The sequence below is a fragment of the Talpa occidentalis genome, unplaced genomic scaffold (genome assembly GCF_014898055.3).
Source record: "Talpa occidentalis isolate TD23 unplaced genomic scaffold, MPIMG_talOcc4v2.1 talOcc4.3, whole genome shotgun sequence".
NCBI classification, from domain to species: Eukaryota; Metazoa; Chordata; class Mammalia; order Eulipotyphla; family Talpidae; genus Talpa; species Talpa occidentalis.
Genome location: NW_023603184.1, coordinates 148312664 through 148337512, shown reverse-complemented (window position 1 = coordinate 148337512; position 24849 = coordinate 148312664). Strand labels below are relative to the sequence as shown.

The 24849-nt window shown below is 46.4% G+C and overlaps 1 protein-coding gene across 1 annotated transcript in view; it reads right to left on the bottom strand.

The window, feature by feature from the left end:
• LOC119256323 (UDP-glucuronosyltransferase 1A8-like) overlaps window positions 1-19503 on the bottom strand; it is a 110748-nt gene extending 91245 nt beyond the window's left edge. The window contains 2 exon segments of the mRNA XM_054700175.1: window positions 18580-18929; window positions 18932-19503. Of these exon segments, the coding sequence (XP_054556150.1) occupies window positions 18580-18929; window positions 18932-19433 (852 nt within the window). The 5' untranslated portion in view covers window positions 19434-19503.
• Between the last annotated feature and the right edge of the window lie 5346 nt (window positions 19504-24849).

The following is a 24849-nucleotide window of genomic DNA, read 5'->3' as shown; positions in this document are numbered from 1 at the left end:
AATTTGCCACATCAACAAAAGAAAAGGTAAAAATCATACGACCATATCAATAGATGCAGAGAAAGTATTTCATAAGTTTTAGCCTCCATTTACAATAATATAAAAGAAACTAGGGATAAGTGGAACATACCTCAACATAATAAAGTCCATGTATATCAAACCCACATTATACTCAGTAGTGAAAGACTGAAAGCATTTCCAGGAAGATCTGTTACAAGACAGGATGCCCACTTTCACCACCACATAGTGTTGGAAGTCCTAGCTAGAGCGATTAGGCAAGAGAAAGATATACAGGAAATCCAAATTGGAAAAGAAGTAAAAGTATCATTATATTTGCAGAGGACATAATATACATAGAAAACCTAAAGCCCCACTAAAAAAAAAAAATACTTAATTGAAACAATAATTCAATACAGTAAAGTGGCAGAGTACAAAATCAATTTACAAATAAAAAGCAATGAACTTGAAGAGAAAAAAATCAAGAAAACACTCCCATTCACAATCACACGTAAAAGAATCAAATATGCAGGAGTAAACTGAACAAATGAAGTGTAGGACCTATACAACTATAACTATAAGGCATCATTTTAAAAAGTAGAACACACACACAGGGAAAGATATCCCCTGCTCATGGATCAGGAGAATTAATATTGTTAAAAATATTTTGCTTCATAAAGTATCAGTTTTATATTATGAGAAGCAGTTTCCTGATTTCCTAGTATTTGAATTGTAAATTTTGTATGCAGTTCACCCAGAATTCAAAACTACTATCAGTATGCCAATATTTAACATCTGTATTCCAAACTGTATATACTTTGAACTGTACTGCATAAATGGGTGCTTCTTACACAATATATAACATGTTGTCAATGAGATTAAATGAGATTTGATTTTCAAGTTTTTAGAAAGGAATGAAGTAGTAATACATGATACAATGTAAATGAACCTTGAAAACATTAAGCTAAGTAAAAAGTCATGCATGAAAGTGCACATGTTGACCGATCCTGTTGATGTGAAATATCCAGAAGAGTCATTCACAGAGACAGGAAGGTGGCTGCCAGTTTGAGGAAAGGGAGAATGCAGAGTGATTGCATATGGATGGGTTTCTTTTCAGGGTGATGAAAAAGTTGTGTAAGCAGTGGTGTTGGTGTACGAGATGGTGGGTGTTCTAAATGCCGCTGGATTGCACCCTTTAAAATGGTAACTTTTCATCTTATCATTATAAAATGAATAAATAAATAAACAACCATGGCAGAATAACAACCTGGCAATTCCTAAAAAATTAACATATGATTACTACACTCCAGCCATTCCTCTCCCAGGTATATGCCCAAAAGAATGGAAGACTCGTGTCCACGCAAAACTTGAATTGTACACAAATGTTCACAACAGCGTTATTAAAAGGCCAACAAGTGAAATCAATGTAAATGTCCATCAACTGACGAAGTGCTGGATAGCTGCAGAATAAAATATTATGAGGCAATAAAATGTAATATCACAACATTGATGAACCTTGAAATTACGCTAAGTGCAAAAGTCAGTCCTATAACTCCATTTGGATAACGTGGTCACGACAGGCCAATCTGTAAGCAGAGAAGTCAGAGAGGGGAAAGGGATACAGTCATGGGTATGGAGTTTCTTTTGGAGATTATTGAAAATGTGCTAAAATTGATCGTGATCATGGTTGCACAAATCTGTGGATATCCTAAAAATCACTGAACTATAAATTTTAAGTGAATGGGAACCTCCCTGGTGGCTCAGGGTTTAAAGACAGCACTATCAAGCTAACACCAACCACTGCAGCATGAGTTCAATCCCCAGCTGGCCAGGGAGCTACCCACATGGTGCAGCAGACCTCTCCTGTCTCCCCTGCTGCTCCCCTCAGCAGTGGATTTCAGGAGATCTGCCTGTTCTGTTCCCCGCTCTGTCTCTGGTGAATCCTCTCACACACACACCCCGCATAGCTGGCCTGTACCCCAACTCTTGTATGCATAAATAAATAAATCTTTAAATAAATAAATAAATAAGTCTTAAAAAAAACTTAAATGAATGGATGAGATCTCAATAAAATTTTTTTAACCCACAACCTCATTCTCCTAGAATTATCTAGATCATTTGACTAACCAAATTTGTCACATTTTAGATACTCTTAATGAATTCTTCTTTTTTAAGTCTGACTCATTCTAGCACTAAGCACCCCATATAATTATTAACAGAAGCAGTACTGTCACTGTGCCCTCTGTGTGGCTAATCTCCAGGATAAACAATTATAAAGATAAAGCCTTTTGGATGAGAATCAAGCTATTAAATGAAATTGTAGACATGGGCCAAAGTCAAGTAAGAATGTCTACTAAGAATGACTTTGCATTTTGGGGTTTTGTGCCCCTGACTTTTCCTGTCTGCCTGCTGTGATTCCAGCCAAAAGTAGCCCTGTCCCCCGCAGCGGTGGATTTAGTTTTCAAAGTTCCTCCATGAACTCCATTAAACCTGACCACAACTTCCTAAGTGTTCCCATTTCACAGACAGGGAAATGAACATTTAGAGCTGAGCCGCAAGCTTCACCTCTAAATTCGCTCCCATCCAAGTCTTGTGGCTCTTACTTTATTAACATAAGAGAGACAAGGGTGTGATCGCTAGACCTAGTAGGGGAAGGAAAGCTGGACCTTCCCTGCCCAGTTGGCACTGAATCTCCCCCGCCCCCCACACACACAGAGCAGCTGGTCAATAAGGGGGTGCTTGTTTGGGAACCGAGCTCTGGCCACGCCTTGTCTCCAAGGCATGTGTGATGCCAAAAGGAAGAACGGAAACCAATCTTTTCCAAGTTTTGCATCACAAGTACACAAGATTAGGATTTATCTCTAATTTATCTCTAATGAATTCCTTTGTTCTAAGAAAAACACAGCAGTTCTTCTAATGAAACATAAAGCTGGACTCTTCTAAACTGGAGATATTGGAATTTGAGTCATCCTTTGGGAAAACAGCAGGCAGGCGGGGCTCAGCTCTGAGGCAAGAAGGACAAGGAGCGGGGTCCCAGCATCCGCCTGGACTGGAGCCCCTACGGGCAGGGGAAGACCAAAAACTGAGACAGACAGAAAGGTTGACAAAGCAAATCCGAGAATACAGCACGAGCAGAACTACTTTGGGGTGAGGTACAAGGCACCGGGGAGGGGGAGGTAAAGAAATGATCTGGTGGGTCTGGGGCAGTGGCTTTGGAACACCTGGGGGCCTCACCCAGGGAACCAGCAGCCAGACAACCCAGGGGCCTCTCCACGGGCATCTTCTGCAGAAGCAACCAGGGAGATGTCCACTACGTGGGCGATGCGGTCCACACTGGCTCCCCGGGGATGCTGGGAACCCACAGGCTCCCCGGAGAATGACCACACTCGCTTTGGTGGGGCGTCACAGCACTGTGCAAGAAATGTTCACCAAACTCTGGCTCTCAAAAGCCTTTGCACCTTTTTAAAAGAAATACCTGAATATTTCTTTTAGAGTGGGCCGATCATTAACTATAAAATAGGCCTGCTGATTTAATAAGCAAAATTGAATACATTGTTAATTTGAATTTCTTGGATTGTCTGAAGTCAAATGTTTTCAACATTTCATAAGTCACTTGCATTGTGTGTCTGTATTGCCTAATTGTGTTATTTGTCAGAGTGGGAATAGAGATACCCAGATAACATAGACACACACAGATACACAGGTACATAGACAGGCAGACAGATATGCTGTAAATCAGGCCTTGTTTTTCTGTTCTAGGATATATCTTCTTTTTTTCTAAATAACTTATTGAGATGAAGTCACACAGCACAAAATCAACCTTTTTAAAGTGAACGCCTCAGGGATAGTGACTCCTTTCAACCACCACCTCCACACGATTCCAAAGTCTTTCCACCATCCCATGGTGCATATTTTTTCCAGAGTGTTGAAATGTTGTGATCCTTTGGCAGCAGCAACTTGATCAGGTTCACTTCCTAGCTCCTAACGATCACACGTACAGATCATGGTTGGGCATCATACCGCAGTGTTTACGGCAAAACAGGTCCAAACGCAGCAAAAAGACCTTTTCCTCCTTAAGCCAAATGTTTCTGATGACACTTCCACGTGTCAGCTTCTCACTAGGCTTTCCCAGTGCAGGGGCTTCTGTGCATGCCCTGCGCCCCCTGAGCCGGTGCACATGTGCCCACCTCCCCGAGGGCACAGCTCCCAGAGGTGCCCCCCGCTGTCTGTTTGGCCACGGTGCTCCCAGATGCTAACGCGTGGAAAGGGACACTGGGAGCTGCCTTAGACCTTCTTACTTATGAAAGGTGCATTGGCGAAGAGAGCCCTGTGTGAAAAATAGAACCGTCTGAAACCTTTCAAGCGTGTGAATATTAAAACAAAAACCAAAAACACAGAGAACGCACGAGCTTTTGCTTTCTGAGTAGCTGTGGGTACTCTCCCCCATGTGCCGGGGGGACACCTGGAAATACTTGCCTGTACAGGGCCACATGTAGCTACTGGGCTTGTGGCTCACGTCCTTCTCAGTCACATATCCTTGCTGCTTTTATTTTATTTTTTTTAAGATTTATTTATTTATGCATACAAGAACTGGGGTGCAGGCCAGAGGTGCGGAGGGTGAGAGGATTCACCAGAGACGGAGTGGGGAGCAGAACAGGCTGAAATCTGAACTGATTTCAGCAGAACTACTGAAATCTACTGCTGAGGGGAGCAGTAGGGAGACAGGAGAGGTTGCTGCTTCCTGTGGGTCAGCTCCCTGGCCAGGGATCGAACATGTGCTGCAGTGGCTGCCAATAGCTTGATAGTGCTGTCTTTAACACCTGTGCCACCCGGGAGGCCTCTCTGTTGCTTTAAACATGTCCCTTTAAGCATGTACAAAGCTCCTTAACTCCGGGCAGGTAAAAATGGGTCTCTGGGCAGATTTGTTCCTTGGACTATAGATTATCCACCGCAGTCTAGGGTCCTGAGAAAAAGCATGGGACCAAGTCAGGAGACCAAATATAGGCCTGGACTGTCCTCTCAGCTGTGTCCTCTTGGTCAAATCTTCACTTGTTTCCCCAACAGGTACGTGTAAGGTCTGCACAGAAAACTCTAGGACTCAGTCCAGGGTTAAGGGACTGTCCCCAGACACCTTGCTGAAGGCTAGACCCACTGTCGCACACACGAGCCCTGTCTTTACGCAAACCTCAGCCTCAGAGCTCCCGCGCATCCCGCCCCTGGCACCCTCTCCTGTAGCCATGGCTGCAGGCATAGCGCCTCACCCCCACGCTCTCCCGCCCCCAGAGCAGAGTCAGCTCAAGGAGTGGAGGGAGAGAGTGACGACAGACATGGCTGACCTTGAAGAAACAAGGGGAGCAAAAAGAAAGGAAACCAGGGGCCTCCCTGGTGGCGCAAGGGGGTAAGCACCGTACTATGAAGCAGTCTGCAGCCTCTGCAACATGAGTTCGATCCCCGGCCAGGGAGCTACCCACATGGCCCAGCAGACCTCTCCTGTCTCCCTGCTGCTCCCCTCAGCAGTGGATTTCAGTCAGTCTGCCTGTTCTGTTCCCCACTCTGTCTCTGGTGAATCCTCTCACCCCCGCATCTCTGGCCTGTACCCCAGCTCTTGTATGCATAGATAAATAAATCTTTAAAAAAAAAAAAAAAAAGAAAGGAAACCACCCCCGGAGGCAGGACTCCCATTTTCTTGCAGTTCATCCCCCCAATGAAGACCATGTTAGGCATGAGAGGTGTGGGGTACTCCAAGACAAAGTCATATCTTAGCAAACAAGGCAAACATAGTCATCTTTCTTGAGAACTTCCAGGATCAGGGCTTGGTACCTTAAAAGCAGCAGGAAAAATCACAGCAGGCTCCAAGAAACGACTGAGGAAGTTGCCCACCCTCTGGAGGACTGCCATGTGGTCTGAGAAGCCAGTGTTTGTGCAGGGGATGTAGGAGGGGGGCACAGGGCTCCCACTCAGTGTGTCCTACAGGGCACTAGGGAAGCCCCTGAAGATGCACATGGAGGGCAGGCCCAGATACTCAACCAGGATTGGCCTGCAGGGCAAGGCTGGGTCTGTGGGCAGGGCATCCAATGCGGCCTCCCTGAGGGAATGCAGGGTGCCTGCGTCCCTCAAGAGGGCTCGGCAGTTGATGAAGACAGTTGTCAACCAGAATCATGACATGCCCCATGGAGAGGGAGCTCAGGAACCATCTCTGAGCAAACTGTGTCCAAAGGACTGGAAGGACTTCCTGAGCCACCCCAGGTCGTAGGGCATGGGGTAGGCCTGTGTGGCATAGGGGTGACCGGGCCTCCCAGCTGACTTCCCGCACCAGCACCACGATGTCGCAGCCCCGCTCGCTGAGAGCTTCAACTATGTCCCTCATACTGAACCAGTGGCTTCCATCCAGAGAGGTCACCAGCAGCTTGTGACCTGCCACCAGGCCCCCAAGCATGAAGCAGAAGACCCCTACAGAGAACCTGTTCCCCGCACGCCCAGGACAGGCCATCCTGGGGGGATGGAGGGGTTCAGGGGGCAACAAGGATAAATCTTTTGACACTTTGCTAGACCACCAGGCTCATGGAGATTTTCGCAAGCTAGACTCCTCCTCCCAAACTCTATCTCTCCTAATTCCGAAGGCTGCCCTTTGGAGGAAAAAGGCCTCAGTTAATACTTAACCAGTTTTTTTTAAGCCCATAGCTGGATTCAACCAGTCAGACCCCTCATCAGCTTTTGCCTGAATGTCTGGGCTGATTTTCCTCTTCGTCCCTATCAATCTGCCTCTCCCTCTCCAAAAAGTTTGAGGATGGTGTGGAGAGGTCCCAGAGGTCCTCAGCTGCCCTCTCTCCTGAGCTCTTAGGGGATGTCCAGGCGCAGGATTCCAAACCACGCGGTGGGGCTGTCCACTCAAACCTGGTGCCTGCAGCGATGGTGGGAGGGCGAGCCCACCCCGCTGTGGGAAAGGCAAGAACATAAAGACCGTGGAAACCAGGCTTTGCAGTGAGAGGTGGCTCCTGGCCTAACAAGAAGAGACTCGACTGGGTCTAGTCACGCACAGTGGAACCAGCAAGTGGGCCCTGTTGTAACCCGTGCCCGCTGGCTCAGGAGGGGCAACAGGACTGGGAAAGAAGAAATCTGCAGAACAGGGTGGAAAGGACCTTCCCAAGCATCGGGTTGACCCCAGGAAGTCAGAGACGGCTCTGACTTCCCAGCCCTTCTCTTGGTGACCCACGGTGGGGTTTCTGTTGGGTCAGAAGACTCTACCTTAATGCATATGTGTTCTCAGCCCCAGTCCTCACTTTGCCAGTGGTGAAGAATTCTGGAGTCAGCCGCCCTGCCTAACCCCACTGGCTCTGCACCTGCACTGCAGCCTTTATCAACTGGAGAGCCCCTCAGTCCCTTCCTCTCCACACAGTTCTGGGGGGTGGAAGTCTGAGATCAAGTCCTCCCTGGCGAGTTCCTTCCTTCCAGGGATGTTGGAGAATCTGCCCCAATCTGTCCTCTAGCTTCGGTGGTTTGTTGGCAATCTTTGACCTCACCTGGCACATACAGGTACCCCCACCTGTGCCTTTGTGCTCACATGGCATTCTCCCCGTATGCGTGTCTGTTCAGTGTCCTCTTCTTATAAGGACACCAGCCACCATGGATTAGCGGTCTCCCCACCTACCCTCGATGATCTCATCTTAACACACTTCATCTGCAGCGATTGCAGTTCCAGAAAAAGGTCATCTACTGGGTGTTGGGACATCAACGTATCTTTTAGGGGAATGCGATTCAACCACAGACTCATCCTTCTTATCTGCTTTCGGGTATTGGTTTTGCACAAGATGATGGAAATGGAAAACAGAGGCTGCTGCCAGTGGAAGGGAAGTTTTTAAGTAACTTCTGCAGCTTCAGATGGAAAAATCCAGTAGACACTCAGGAAATGTTTGCTGAATGAATGAGCGAGCTTTTAGTTTGCCTCTTTCTTTCATTTTTCTTTTTCAAGTGGCAAGGAGTCACATAAGAAATAGACCATCCAGAGAACAGGTGCTCGCTTGGGAGAGACATGACAGAAGTGTAATCTGCCGCTCACCTTCAGGGGACTAAGGTTCCACATGAGTGAGGCAGGGAGTCAGAAATCCCTGCCACCCTCAGCCAGGCTGTTACCCAATTCCTGACTGCCAGGTTTCTCAGCAGAGGCCCAGGGGAGAGAGGGGTTGTCCTGCCCAGTGGGCCACCCAGCTGTGGGAAAGGCAAGAACATAAAGACCGTGGAAACCAGGCTTTGCAGTGAGAGGTGGCTCCTGGCCTAACAAGAAGAGACTCGACTGGGTCTAGTCACGCACAGTGGGACTGGCACGCGAGGTCCTGTTGTAACCCGTGCCCGCTGGCTCAGGAGAGGCAACAGGACTGGGAAAGAAGAAACCTGCAGAACAGGGTGGAAAGGACCTTCCCAAGCATTGGGTTGACCCCAGGAAGGCAGCCAAAATGCAAATTCTTCACCACCTCCCCGCAGGCGGCCTGGTGCAGGTGCATCTGGACAGCTTTGACATCCCAAGACGTGCAGGTCCACCCCTCCGGGGCAGGCAGGGGTGAAGTAGGTTCTTTGGAAGAACATCTGGAGACAGAAAGGCTTACACAAGTGTGTGGAAATAACTGTGCTGTACAGGGCGTAGCACCATCTCACTTCACCCAGTCAATCCCTGGGTCAGTCTCTGCCCCCCCAGGCCCCTGGCAGGCATCATCTCATTTAATCCGCAGGACAGCTCTGCCCAGGGCTCTATTTCAGCCCTGTTGAGTCTATCTAGAAACTGTGTATTACCCCAGGTCACATCACTGAGAGGTGTCGAGCTGGGGTATCTAGGAACTCAGGCTTGGCTGTCCCCCCCACACATGCTGTTGTATCACCTCCTCATATCCACCTGCAATTAAACTGTGACCCAGGGTGCACCCTCACGGCCTCACTTCACCTCCTGACACCCTCTGCGGTGGGTCAGCGGCCGGTCAGCTGGGGATGTCCATTCTTGGCCCCTTTGTGGCACAGCTCACACTGAGGCATTGAAAACGAAGGCCAGGCGGGCGAGGACATAGAGAGGGGAATGGAGCAGCGAGAAAAGGCCACCAGAGAGCGGCCAGGGAAAGGGTGGCAGGACAGGCGGGGAGACAGGTGCGCAGAGGGATTCCGGGAGCCTGAAGTCTAAGAACACACCGGCTGGGCCCTCTTGCTGCTCAAGACCCAGATGTGACCGAGTTAAACACGCACCCCCTCCTGCGAGTGTCCAGGGCCCTTCCTCCCGACGGGAGTGCTGCCTGCAGGCGGATTCTGCTGGAGCTGGCTCTCCTGCTATGGCTTTGTTCTCTTATTTCAAATAAGAGAGGGCCCGATCCTTCTCCTTGCTGCCATCGCTGTCTGATGCCAGGCTGTTTAAGGTAGTGGAGCCGTTGGAGAAGGCCAGGGGCCCCAAGGCAAGACCCGAAACTGGGCAGTACAGAGGGCACTGCTGACGCCACAGAGCAGATGGGAAGAGGAAAGATTCTCATTCCGAAAATCCCCTCAGCCACCGGCGGTTTCTCTCCTGTCCTGTGAACCCTTACAGCCACCCATCTGACCATTTATCTGATTTCTCATGCTTCTCCTCCTCATGCTTTACACCTGAATTGTTCCAGAACTCTCCATTTTTCCCCACTTTTCTCTGCCTACTCCCCAGATGAACTCCAGGCTCTCCCTAAAATACCAAAAGCCCTTCTCTGGGCCCAGCCAGACCAAGGGGCCACAGCAGGCTGCTGGCTGACTCCGGGGCCCTCTGGCCGTTCTCCTTGCACCTGAGTGACCAGCTGGAGGCCACCTCTCCCTTGCTGGCCTGCGACTAGATTTGGCCAGGTGACCAGGTTCTAGCAATAGCTGTGAGCCGAAGTGATATTGGCCGTTTTTACATTACTTGCTTACTTTATATAGAAATAAATTATTATAAATAAACTATCTACTTTCTTTCTTCTTCCCATGAGTCAAATGTGGATTCGGGGGTTACTCAGCCTCAGTCATGTTGAAGAAGGGATGACAGGTAGGGGACAGGAGTTGGTGGAAGCTGGACAAGCCAGCCAAGCATCTGGACTGCTGTGTGAAAGGAAAAATGGCCAGTGCTGAAACCCAGCCTTCACCCAGCCTCACGCAGGCCCAGCCTGTCCTGCAGCGCCGGCCCTGGCAGACAGCCCAGGGTTACCCATCTCAGGGGCCCAGACGGCTCCTCCCAGGGCAGGACCAGGCATGCAGTGGCTCAGGTTCAGCTTTGGCTGGTGTTGTTAGTGAACCCCCGGACACTGGGCCACGTGATGTCCTCCTCAGATGCAGGTTGGCTGCCACGGCCTAAACGGGACTGGGGAAGGAGCACCTGCCCCGGACAAGGAAGCACAGTCCGGGGGGCTGGCGTCCATTCTGTAAACTGTAGAAATGAAGCCAGAGATGCGAGTGCGGATGACCTCAACAGCCACCTGCGGGATGGGCAGGCCACAGGGGCCACGCTGCCGAGCTGACGGACAAACGAAGTACTAGGTCGAGTTGTAGGTCATGGTGTAGGTCCTGTTATACAGCATGAAGGGGTGAGAAGCCGGGGGCAGGAGTTGGGGGGGGACAGCAGTGACCCACCCACAAGCCTCTGATGCCCTGGATTTTGGAGCTCATAGGGAGGGTCAGTGCACAGGCAAGCGCAGGACCCCCCCCCCCTCGACTCGCCTGCTCAGGAAGGGAACATGGGATGCTGCCCACGGGTGTTCGCATTTGCTAGCACCTGGGGTGGGCGCTCCCGGACAGCTTGAGGATGAAAGTGAGAGTTCACGACAGGGAGAGCCACCTCGAAGAGAGCTGCCAACTCGCCCTCCTCCATCGTCTGTGGTCGCGGGGACTGCCCACACCTGGGCCTCCCACAGACCCCCAGAACATGGATTCCTGGCCGAGAAATTGAAGCAGAATCACCCACCTCCAATGGATTGGGATGGAAACTGGTAATTGACTCAGGCGCAACTCCATGGGTGGGCACACTATGATTACTTACGTGTGTTTAGCACACAGGAGAACTCGCACACAAGTTGCCTGGGGCCCTGGCACTGGCAGGTCCCCACCTGGCACCCAAAACCAGTCCAGCACACTCTCGACAGAAACCTGGTATTGTCTGGTCCTTCGCCCTCAGCCCTCAACCTGCAAACATTACCCCGGCAGCTGCTGCTTCCAGGGATTCCTCGAGTTTAACTGAACCACCAGAAACTTCTAGAAAGATGTTCAGGAATTGGTGCAGGCGAGTCACACGAACTCAGCTACCGGATCTTTTCCTTCCTTCCTCGTGCATTTATGAAACACCTCAGGACCTGGACGCGCCGAGCATTGCAGCCCATCTTCCCTCACAGACAGGATTACGTTCACCCCTTAAAAATGCCTCCAGGCCAGGTCAGGACTGGTGAGGTCCCCGCCTGTGACCAAGCTGGGAACAGCCAGGCACAAGCATCCCTGCCCCCACCCCCAGCCCAACCCCTGCCCAGAAACCCAATCCTCATGCTCACTGTGGGGCCTCTGCTCCCTTTCCCAATACCCAGAGGCCCTGGGGGGTAAATCTGAATTTTTGAGAAGCAATTGGCTAAAATACAGGACATGGGTGAACAGGTCCAGTGACCCTGAGGCAGGCGTCACTGTGCTCAGGGTGCAGGGGCGAAACCCACAGGCTGAGGTGTCGATATGCTAAAAACCATCCTGGGGTGCACGCTCTACCCCACCCAAGAGTTCACCCATCCAGAGTGTGCTCCCGACACCAGGCTGGGTGCCGGAGAAGGGGCAGGAAACCCGGGTACAGCTTCTGCCACCCAGCGCAGGGAGGTGTGGCCAACGCTATCGGAGCTTTGTCAGAGAATTCACCCATCGCATGGAGCAAAGGGTGCCACCGGGCCCCTCAAGGACCCCTAGCTGGAGCGTGTGACCTGACCCGGGATCACGGAAAGTTGCCCAAGGAAGTCTCACTGAAGCCCAGGTGGCAAGGATGCGTGAATTCAGCTCGGCTATGGATGAGAGAAGCGGACCCCGGGGAGAGGAGGAGCAGGTGAGAGGGCCCAGCGATGTGGACCGTGGGGGGACGAGAGGCCGGAAGCAGCGGTGTGGCTGCCACCTGAGGAGGGCGGGCCTGCGGCCGGAGGGACAGCGGCACCTGGTGACTCAGAGTTTTGTCAATTGCGTTGACAGCGTCGTGGGTCCCCATGTCCATACCAAACGCCACAAGCTAAAACTTGTCCAAGCAAACCACGCTTGGCCGCCCAGTCCAGTCCCCCGCCCCGGCCGCCGGGGAGCCAAAGCCGGCACGTGGCCATGTGGCTCTGCACTCGGGGCCACCGGGCATCCCCTGGCAGCAGAGCAGCAGACTCGGGGCCTCTGGCGGAGGCCAGCACAAGGACGCAGCCCAGCCAGTGGGCTCAGCAGAAAGCAGACCGGGGCCAGCACCCCAGTGCTCATTTCTGCTTCACAGGAGCACACTGACAAGCGCTCAGACAAGCTACAACATGGAACATTCTAGCACACCCTGGCCCAGTCCCTACAACAAACCACCGCCTTCCCTTAAAAGGCAGGAAGCTTCATAGTATTAAAACAAACCATGCACATGGGAAATGTCCTCACGTTCTGATTCACACAAACCAACTGTTGAAAGACTGGTCTTCGCTTTTTGAAATCGCGGTAAAGTGTATCTGATGTGGAGTCACCCTCTTAACCATTTCAAAGAGTCCAATTCAGGGAAACTTAGCACAGTCACGAGGTGGGACATCTCGGCTGTCTCCTTCCAGAACACTCATCACCCCAAAAGGAAGCACTTCCCATTAAGTGCTCCCCACTCCTTTCCCCCCAACCTTTGGAGGCCTCCTTTGTCTTTATGGATTTGCCCTTTCTAGATATTTCCTGTAAATGGGATTGTACAACATGAGCCTTTTGTGTGTCTGCTCCTTCCCTTGGCATCATGCACGTTGCAGCCTGTGTCAGGACTCACTCATTTTTATGCTAGAATAACCCCACCGTGGAAGAGACTGCTTGGTGCTGGTCCATCCTTCAGCATGTTGTGCACTTGCGGTGTCACCACCTCTGGCAATTGTGGATAGTGCTGCTACGAACATTCCCGCACACATACTTGCTTCAATGCCTGTGTTCAATTATTTGGGTAAATATTTATTCAGGAATGGCTCCCTGGGCCATAGGATAATGGCCTGCCAAACTTCCCACAGCAGCTACATCATTTCACTTGTGCCACCACTTGCTCCACATTCCTGCCCACTTGTTATTTTCCGTTTTTTCCCAAGTATGACCATATTAGGTGTGAAGTGGCATCTCCCTGTGGTATGCACTTGCATTCCTCTAACACTTGCTATTTAGCATCTTTTCATGTGCTTATTGGCCATGTCTGTATCTTTTCTGAAGACATGTCTACTCAAGGTTTTTGGCATCTTCTAATCAGTTCTTTACTGATTTTTGGATACTAGAATCTTAGACTTATGATTTGCAAATATTTTCTCCCATTCTTTGGGTTATCTATTTGCTCTCTTGAGAATGTCCTTTGATGCACAAATTTTTTCGTTTTGACGAAATCCAATTGGTCTCTTTTCTCTTTGTTTCTTGTGCTTTTCACGTTATATGTAAGAAACCATCGCCAAATCCCAGGTTATGAAAATTGCTCAAAGTTTTCTTCTAAGGGTTTTATAATTTTACCTTGTGTGTTTATAAAACTTGAATATGTGGGTCTTTCACCCATTTTAATTTAATTTGTATTTATAGTGTGAGGTAAGGGTCCAACTTTACTGTTTTGCAACGTGATACTCGGTTGTCCCAGGACTATGTGTTGAAGGGATTGTTCTTCCCTCACTGAGTGTTTTTGGCGACTTTGTCAAAAACCGATTAGCCATAGATGCATAGGTTCTAAATTCCCAATTCTGTCTAGTCCACTGATCTTTATGTGAAAGACAATTTTTAGACAGCTTGGGTAATTTAATTATAGACTGGAAATTGGGTAATATTGAAGAATTATTGATACTGTTTGCAACAATAATGTGGTTATGAAACAAATTTTCCTTACCTTTTATATTTAGGGAAGTATTTAAGCATGGAATAAAATATAAAGATCTAGCTTTAAAAATGACAGTCAAACTTTTCTTAGAAGATAAACAAGGGTAGATGAACAAGTACAGCAAAATATGGAAAATTCTTTAACTTGGAGATGAGTAAATGTGTGTTCATTATCCTATAATCTCGCCATCTGTGCACATTTGAAAACCTGGATAACAAAAGTTGAATTAAATCGTCTTGGTGGAAGGCCTTGGGCTTACCCACTAACAGCTAAATTTAAATTTGAATTTTGGAATAAAGTCAGAAGCTGAGAGACTTGGGGAAGGTCTTTTATTGCTGTGTAACTCCCCCTCCTGCTGTCCTCCAGTCATTGTATAGACTGAACTTGCATTTTTTTCCAGCAAGACCTAGTAATCAACTCTCATGGAATTCACCAAAAATTGAAAAAGACTGGAAATGATATCTGGGTTATTTTTGCCGTTAAAATGATTTTCATTTTCTCCTGAATGATAATCTGCTGTACTTGCAACATGTTTTACTTAGTTATTTTTACTTTTTATTTATTATTTATTTTTAACTGAGTCATGCTGAGGCATCCCATCAGGGATGACCACCATGGTGTACCCACCACCAACTCACCCATATTCCACCTCCACAGACCATTGTGCTTCCTCCCCTCTTGATTCTTTCCACTCCCCCACACCCACCCTTGCTGCTTCAGTTCTGTACTCGGCTGTCAAAGGTTAGTTTTTCACCTGGTCTTTATCTGACTATTAATTGTGTTACTTTATATTTCACGGATTAGTATTTATTTTTCTCCCTCTGACTTGTTTCACTTAACATTATCCTTTCAAGCTGCATCCATGTGGACATAAATGGCATGAGTTTATCTTTTTTGATCGCTGAGTAGTATTCCACTGTGTATACATACACACCACATCTTCGGGATCCAGTCCTCTGTTCTGGTAACATATTTAATTACACCCCTGAACATAATTCCCCTGAACAGACTCAATGAGATCATGTTACAGGAGACTCTCAGGAAAACTTCCTGAAATGCCCACACACATGATGAACCCACATATATTCTATCATCAAACCATGTAGTCTTCCCATCAGACAGGTGATGCTGTAACTATGACTCCTGCTCTCAAACAAGATTCAACGAACTGTGTGCCTTTTCCTAAAAACTGTGTGCCTTTCCTAAAAGCCTGTCCATGTGAAACCAGCCTGGAGAAATAGACAATACCCTTCAGTTCTCTGATGAAAATTTACTTCAAACTGTGCTTTATCCAAGGTGCTGTGTTAAAAGTTCCCCTTGAGATCTGAATTTCTGTTTGAAAATTATGCTTTATATTTACATTTATAAATATATGCTTAGATGTATGAATATAGATAACCTTCCATATATTTAAAACATTTTGGACACACATATTCATAAATTATAAAACCATATATCTTACATGTCTTCATACATAAATATTTACATAAGAGAGAACACTTGTTAGTGGTAGGTATAAAGTCACATATGGCTTGGTATAGCTCTAAATCCCTTTGCGTGACCCATGAACAGGTTGAAGCCAATATGAGTTCAGGAGGTGGCAGGGCCCCACCCTGGGGTGGGGTTGGGTGGTGCCTGGGTGAGGCCTGCAGCTGTAAAGGGTCGAGGTTCAGCCTCTCAGGCCTGGTGGCACCTGCATCTCCCCGCTATGGGAGAACCACAGCCAGATTTGCCAAGAACGGAGCCATGCATATTTTGACAGGCTAAACAGTAGTGTTATTTATTTTTAGGAAGACCATTATTTCATTTTCCCATCAGGTGGCTGAAAAGTCACCCATTTACAAAGTACCCGCTGAGCAAGTGGGCACCTCTGTGCCGCCTTCTCCCCGCCCTTAGTCTGCGACCACCGGTCCAAGTGAATGAGAGTTCTCAGTGTTGGCCTCACTGAGGAAGGTTTAGTTCTCACCCCTCTCCAGGCTAACATGGGCCAGACCTGTTCTGGACTTAGGAGTGGCTTGCTGAGCTGAGCGTTGGTGCTGGAGAAGCCACTGTCCTACATCCAAGCAAACATGAAAGGCACAGCAAGCTTGGTGCTGGATGGTCTGTGAAGTTAGAGGCCACATTCCTCACCCCCTTTTCCAGGCAAGCTTCCCATCCCGGCTTGGAATCACCTTCTCTCGGAAGCCCTCCCTGATTCCCCAGACAGGACTCAGGGGCCCACTTTCTGTGTGTTTTGCACACTGTGAGGTCATTTCCATTTCCAAGGCGGCCCTTGCACCACAGCTCCTCCAACCCTCCTTCCTTTAGCACAGACCTAATAGGATTCTGAACTCAGTTCTGGAAAACTTGAATGGAGAACCACCACATTCCAGGTACACTCAATGTGACTGAGGCTAAATGGTTAAATTGCTTTCAGAATTTAAATCACAAAAGTGGGGGGGAAAAGGTATCTAAACTTTCCTCTGACACTTGTTTTTCACAAGGACAGCAGTGCCTGCAGGCTTCTCTACTCATGTTGAGCTGAGTCCCCAGGCAGCTGGAGCCAGGAGACCTGAAATGCAGAGGAGAGGGGCCACCCAGAGGCAAAGGGCCAACAGAGCCCCCAAACCCGGGTATCTGAAGAAAATCTCCTCATACTGCTCCTTGTTTAAACGGCCCTATAACTACCCCTTGAACCTGACCAAGTCTCCACATGTCTTTGCCTCAGCCCACTTCTTAAGCCAATAAAATTGAACTCCTTTGTTGTTAATCCTGATCCCCAAAATCCTATAGAACCTCATCCCCTTTCTTAGTTAGGGAAGCAGATTTGAGTTTATCTCCTGTGTCCTTGCCAACTGATTTGCAGTTAATCTTCTTGTTGCAAACCCCAGTGCCATGGTATCCGGCCCACGCGTACCCAGTTCCGTGATATCAGTAACCTGCATGACAGCTACCCAGCAAATTCTATGGCATTGAGGACCTTCTAGAAAGAAATGAAAGGCTTTAATTTTGAACCTCTGGGAAGCTCTATTCTAGTCACCCCTGGAATGTGCTGGGGAGAAAAAGATTAATGACATCACCCAGAAAAATGTCTCCTTTTTTGAGAGGTGAAGGACAAAATGTCCAAGCCCAGGGAAAAGCGGGAAGTGAGACATCTGGAAAGAGTTGTCCATATAGACCAGGACAGAGGCAGCTTGCAAAGGTGCAAAGGTCAAAGGACATGAGCCAACCCTAAATGAAGCCATTTGGAAGCCAGTTTCATTGCAAAATTGCCCTAACTGCATGCGCTTGTTACCTCATGCAGCAGCGCGCAATGTTTTGTTTCATTTCAGGGTGAATAGAGTACTACAGTATGTCTAGAACTAATGTTTTCTATAAGACTTCCTGTCTTCCTCAGAGACCCCACTTCTGACTTTGCCCTGGGGAGCCCAGAAATCTTGTCCCCCACCTCTGCAAATACAGGAAAAGTAAGCAAATTAGGTTTGGATGGCCCGTGAGCTAAGAACGCTTTGTACATTTTTAAAGAGCGGTGAACAAGCAAACAAAAAAGATTATGCAACAGTAAACAAGCAAATACAAAATAATTATGAATAACTAAATATAGGGCCTCAAGGTGGCACTGGGGTTAAAGTCTCTGTGCTATCAAGCTATCACCAGCCACTGGGGCCTGAGTTCCATCCCTGGCCAGGGAGCTGACCCACATGTGATGCTACAGACCTCTCCTGTCTCGACCGCTGCTCCCCTCAGCATTGATTTCAGTGGATCTGCCTGTTCTGCTCCCCACTCCTTCTGGTGAATCCTTTCACCCCTCCACCCACAACTTTGGCCTCCATCCCAGTTCTTGTATACATAAGTAAAAAAAAATTTTTAAATGATAACAACTAAATGTATGTTTTACCAGTAATCTTGCTCCTAGGATCCTAGCCTATTGATGAAGAGCAAAAATATAGAAAGGCAAAGAGAGTTTTTAAGAATGTTTAATAAGCCTTGCTTATAGAAGGAAGAAGTGGAAAAATATAACTATCTGAATGTTAGTTAGTTGAATAAACTAAGTGCATGCAGGCCAAGTCATTTTATGCAGTGATCAAAAAGAATGTAGCAGATTTTAAGGCTGTGAAGATGGCCATACCTTATCGACAAGTTAAAAAAGCAAAGTAAAGAGCGATATAGCCTTCTGAGACTAGATTGTGTTTTAATGAGGTGACACTTGACATTAACCATATCAGACACCTTTCAAAATAACTGGGAAAAAAGATCAAAACTGCTATGAACGTTTTTCCAGAAGCATGACCTGCATTAGTAAAAAGGAAAGTTTCTTACTGAGTTTTTCAGTACTTTTTCCAAAAACATTACTTTAAATTGCACATGGGAGTTATAAACAATGACACCAGTTGTCTATCCTGACATACAATGAAAATATTTGACAAAATGATCCATTTGATCAGAAAGGCATGCCAAATGCAACACGTGTGAACAAGAAGTCACCATCCAGCAAGGACCCAGGTTGTTTTAAGTCATGGCCAGATTGTTCTTGATAGGCTGAAGGACAGGTGACTTACCTTAGACAGTGGTTTTAGCTGGTGGCAGTTGATGCCTCCAATGAAGACCATGTTGGGCATCACGGGTCTTGGATATTCCAAAACAAAGTCAGCTCGAATCAGCCAGATGGATGCATGGCTGTAGAGATCGTAGGGCGTGACGGGTGTTTGCAGGATCTCAGAGGCAACCTCTAAAGCAGTTTTGAGAAAATAGGGGCAAAATATATGTTCCTGCATGTGCAAGTAATGATTCTGCATTCTCTCCCAGAAAGTCATGACATCTGAGAATAACGAGAATGTCCTAGGGACGTAAGAAAGAGGGTTGGGACTCTGTGTCCCTTCGTCCGTATAATGGCAAAAAGCTCCCTGGTGAAGATCACAGAAGGGACTGACAGGTACTTGGCTACAATTAAGCCACACATGTCAAAAGGATCTAGAAACACAGCATCAAAAGTACTCTCTTCTAAGAATTTCACTAATTTTTTGTCCTTAAACAAACCCCTACATTGTGAAAAAAAGTATTCAAAAATAGAGCTGCGAGCTTTCAACATAGCAAATAAAGCATTTCCTCTATCTTCCCACTGAGCATCCGTAAAAATCTTCAATTCTTTGTTCACCTCCTCCGCTGTGTGACCTGTGGCATAAATCTTCAATGTAAGGTTGAGGTGGCTGTCCACATGCAAATTCATCTCTGGCGAGACCATGACCAGCTCATGTCCTCTGTGGAGGAGCTCCTTCACAACCTCTCGCATGGTGAACCAGTGGCTCCCGCCCATGGGCACCACCAGCAGCTTGCCTGCCTCTGCAAAGCCGGATGTCAGCAGGAGAGACACACAGAGTGGCAGGAAACCAGTCAAAATCGCAGGAGCCATCATATAACTGCAGCCCAGAGCGATCCAAGGATTCTAACCTTGTGTAACAGTTGGTGGCAGGACAGGTATAAAACCTGCCCTAGGAGAGGGCGTGTTTTCATGCATTCAAAAGAAAGATTAACTCGTGGCCAATGATTGGCTCACAAGAACGGTAGCTACTGAGTAGTGTATTCACAGGCAACTGTTTGTTGGTGGCAGATAACAGTAACTTTTGCTCTTTGGCTTAGATTCCGTGAATTGTACTGCAATACCCATTTAGAAACCTAATTGTTAAGCAATGTTTTTAGACCTTGAGGACTCAGAAAGATTAAAAAAGTTTTTTTCAATAAAACTGATATTGTTGAAATTTGTCTCAAAGTAAAATTTGTATTTTACCCTCAGACTACCAAAGACAGCCCAGCAAAAATATTGGCATTTCGGGTGCCAAGGAAGCACTTGAAGTCCCTGGCCCCCACCACCTTCCAGGCAGTAGAGGTAGAATTCCTGAGGGTCTCTGCAATGCCTGGCAGGGTCTTTTTTTTTTTTTAAGATTTATTTATTTATTTATACAAGCACTGGGTACAGTCAGAAGTGCGGGAGGGTGAGAGAAATCACCAGAGCCAGAGCAGGGAACAGAACAGGCAGACTGGCGAAGTACACTGCTGAGAGGAGCAGCAGGCGTGGGAGGGGAGCAGCAAGCGTGGCGGGAGAGGTCTGTGCACCATGTGGGACCCTTGCTGGCGGCTGGCCTGGGATCAAACGTGTGCTGCAGAGGCTGTGCACAGCTTCGCAGCTCAGCGCTCATCCACTGCGCCACAAGGAGAGACCCTAAACTATATTTTTAATTAAACTAAATTTGTGATTTTCTTTTCTACAAATAAAACCTTAATCACAGGCTACTGATAATTGCTACCGGACATGGGAGGAAGAAATAAGACAAATTATTATTCTGGAATATATACTGGAGACTAAACACAATGTACTCTAAGAATAGAAGTACAGGGCACTTCCTGATTCATTCAGTCGAAAAGAACTTCAACAGAATTAGTGTGCAATAGAGAGAGAGAAGAGAGAAAGGACACAGTTTCCCAATAAAACACCCAAAGTTACATCATAGAATCAATCCATGAAAGTAGCATTGCCATACAGTATAACTAGACAGACACTACAAGAAAGCAAAAGACTATAGAACAATACCTCTCAGCAGCACGGATGCCAAATGTTTAGTAAATCAAATTCAATAATATAAATATACAAAAAGATATAGATTACATATATGTATAACATAAAAATATAATACACCAAACGAAGTGGGATTTACCCCAGGAAAGTAAGTCTATTTTAACATTAAAAAAAATTAATCAGGGTAACTACCATATAAATTAACTAAAAAAGTAAAGCCATGCAATCATCTCACAGACACAGAAAGTATATTTGACAGAATACAGCATCCATACCTGAGAAAAATTCTTTGCAAAGTAGGATAAGAAAAGAAGTTTCTCAACCTAAGAAAGGACATCTACCCAAAAGTTACAGCAAAATCACACTTAATGGTGAAGAACTGCATGTTTACTTCTAAGATCAGATAGAAGTCAAGGATGGCTGTCTCATCACGCTTATGCAACTTCTAGAGATTCTATCCAGTGCAATCAGGCAAGAAAAAAAAAAGCATTCAGGTTGGAAAGAAAAGGAAAAATCTGTTATTCACAGACATGAGCATCTCTGTAGAAATCCCAACAAAATCTACAAAAATCTCTTAAACAAATAAGTTCAGCAGGGTTGCAGAAGACAAGATCAATACTCAAACAAAGTTGTTCTTTTATAACAGTGTAATCTCCACAGGAAGGGAGGTTTCATGCTCCCTGCCCCCACCTAAGGAAGGGTGGAGCGGAGCAGCCAGGGAAAGCTAAAAAGGACAGGGAAAGGACCTGGGGAGAGGAGACTTGGAGGTGGTACATGGGGCAGAGGGATCATGCTCAGCAAAATAAGCCAGAAAGAAAAAGAAAAATACTGGATGGTCTCACTCATAGCCGGGATTTAGGAAACCTAAATAAGTGAAAATAAAAATCAACAAGCAACTATTAACCAGGGACACACTATTGGAAGGGGTTGGGAAGGAAGGATTAGGGTCAAAACAAGGGGGGTGGGAATTGTGTGAGGATATAACCAAGAGGAAATGCATACATTGTGCAAAATGAAAAATGATGTAAAAAATATATAAAATAAAATAAAAAAGAGAGAAAGACATATGAAGAAGCACCCACACTTGCTTCTCAGTCTTGGGCTTGCACCAAGGACTTGGGGGACACAGAAGATATGTGTCTGAGAGACCCGAGGGCAGGCTGACCATGGTAGCCTTTATCTTGACATGTGCTTTGATTTTGTTCCTTTCCTTCCAGACTTGTCTGGCCCTATCTACCCTTTCCTGTGGTTCACTGCCAGAAGTGCCATAGACAGCTGGCAAGCTTTCAGGCTTCAGTGGCCCTGCTTTGGTTAAACCTGCTTGGCTGGGCATTTACGCACGAGGGATAAGTAACTTGGGGGGTTTCATTGGGAATATGTGCTTTCTCTCTCTCTCTCTATTGCACACTAATTCCATTGAAGTTTTTTCTACTGAAATTCTTATGCACTAAGGGTATGTTTTGTCTTTATGCTGTGGATGGCAAAACCTATTTAGGGCATGCAAGATTTTGGGGTCTGGGTGCTCCTTCATTTCCCCACTAACATTTCTATACTAGGAGTGAACAACTGGAAATTGGAATATCAAATACCATTTAAGTAGCATTGTGCATATGAAATATTCTTTTAAAACATGATATGTTTAAATGATAGCTCCAGCAAAAGATGTGAAAGAATGTACACTGAGGTCTTCAAAACTTTTAATGATTTGAATAAATAAAAAAAAATTCATGAATTGGAAGACACAAAATTATTAAAATACGAATCCCCAAATAGATCTATAGATTCAGCACAATCCAACCCATATCCCACATTCTTTTCTTCTGAAAATTGGAAAATTGAAATTTCTATGATTCATATGGAGACGTAAAAAACCTGTAAGAGCCAAAACAACTTTTAAAAAAGAACAAAGTTGTAAATGTTATAAACTGAACATTTATATTCCTCCCAAATTCATATGTTAAACTCTTCCTTTTGGTATGATGGTATTAAGAGGTGGGATTTGGAGCAATAGTTAGTATCAGAGGAGGTTTTGAGGATGGGCCCTCAGGAATGGGATTAGTGGCTTTATAGGCATCAACGTATAACTTGCTTCCTCTTGTACATGGCTTGTTAGCTCAGTGGTTAGAGAGCGTTGCTAATAGCTTGCTTCTGCTCGCTGAGTCTCTGTTCACCAGAAAGGATACAAGAATTTGTCAGTCTACAACCCCGAAGAGTACTCTCAGCAGCACCTGAGCCTTTGATAACTTAATCTCCCACATCCAATATCCAGAACAGTGAAAAATGAATGTCTGTGGTTTATAAGCCACCCAATGTGCACTATCCTGTTATTGCAGCTGAACTAAGCAAGACAGAGGCCAAACACTACCTCACTTCAAGACGTATTAAAAAGCTAGGGTATGGGCCTCCCTGGTGGCACAGGGGGTTGAGCGCAGCTCTGTGACTTTGTCTGCAGCCTCTACCGTGCAGGTTGGATCCCAGGCTGACCAGGAAGATACCCACAAGGTGAGGTAGACCTTTCATGTCTTGCCCACTGCTCCCGTCAGCAGTGTTTTGGACCCTCTGTCTGCCTGTTCTGCTCCCTGCTCTGTCTCTGGTGAATCCTCTCACCCTCCCACACTCTGGCCTCCACCCCAGTTCTTATATGCATAAATAAATCAATATTTTTGTAAAAAGCTGGGGTAATCGAGTAGTTCATAAATAGGTCAATAGAATCAAATAAAAAGTCCAGAAATAATGCACAGAATGATGCTTCTTGTGTACAAAGATGCAAAGGAAATTGATGGAGAGTGTTTTCATCAATTGGATATCCCCAAGCAAGATGACATTAACTTTGGGTGTTCTGTGAAAATCTGAAACTCTGGTCTGATCATGACAAACATTCGGATAAACTCAAATTGAATTACCATCTACAAAATGCCTAACCAGCACATGTAAGCACGTTCGAGGTCAGCAACGACAAGGACAGTCTGAGGCCTGATGCTTTGAATAAATAAAAATATAAACTATGTTTAGTCTGGAGGAGACAGAGACATAAACCGAAGTAGGAGTTACATCCTGGATGGGGTTCTGGAAAAGACAATACAGGAAAATGTATTATATCTCATTAAAAATAATGAGATCTGGATGATATATAGATTTTAGTTGTTCATAATCTATCAGCATTGGCTCACTGGTTGTGATAAACACACAATAATCATGTGAGACGTTAACCACAGGGAAAGAGGTATAGGATACGAGGATTTTTTTAAACCATTTTTCCAATTTTGCTGGAAATCTAAATCTATTCTCAAATACAATTTTTATTTTTAAAAAAGTCTATGCACAGACTGGGAAAAAAAATATTTGCAGGGCCTATCGCTGATAAAAGATTTATATCCAGAGTACAGAAAGAATGCTCCAACTCAATAATGAGGAAGAAAAAAAACCAATTTAAAAAGATAAAGATTTAAACAATCTGCCCCAAAGAAAACAGAGGAAAAACAGCCCAGGGGAAAAATGCTTTAGGTCACTTGTCATTAAAGAAATTCGATTAAAACCACAATTTTTATTAATACACCTATTACAATACAAATCCTGTGAGCTTTCAGAGAGCCAGAACTCTCCTGGAGCTAGAGAATCCTGTGGCCATTTTCTTCAAAAAATGAACACCCAAAAGCCAGGTACTCTATTCCCAGGGATTTCCCTGAGAATAGATGGCATTTCCTGTACTGGTCATACATTTTATTTTTGTACATTATATGTTCTGACATGTTGAAAGACTTTCTGGCTGGGGACAGACGGCCCCTCCCTAGACTAGCCAACCCTTGGCAACATCAAAGGGTCCAGTCCATTGCCATTCATGTGCAAAGTAACCAACCCAGAGCCAGGTCAGCCATAGCCCTTCCCCTTGACCACCCCAGGGCAGGGACCAGGACACTGGACACACTGTAGGCCTGAGAGTCTGACAAAATGATGCCATCTAGCCAAGCCTACGCCATCTGCCCTGCCCAGATTTGCCAGTCCATGAAACATCCAGTAAAGAGCACGATTCCTGCTGCATCTTTGTCCTGACCAAGCTTGGGGCTTCTTGTGGCCTGCGTGACCTTCCCTGACCCGTCTCTGGGGCCTACGGGTGTAATACCTGGTTGTCCTGAGCTTTCCAGGAACCTCCCCTTGCCGCCTCCCCTAACTGACCATCGCCAAAAAGAACACACAACACTTTCCTGGCTCCTCTACTCATAAGATAAAACACTGGAAGCAGCACTCGGAGGTTTTAAAT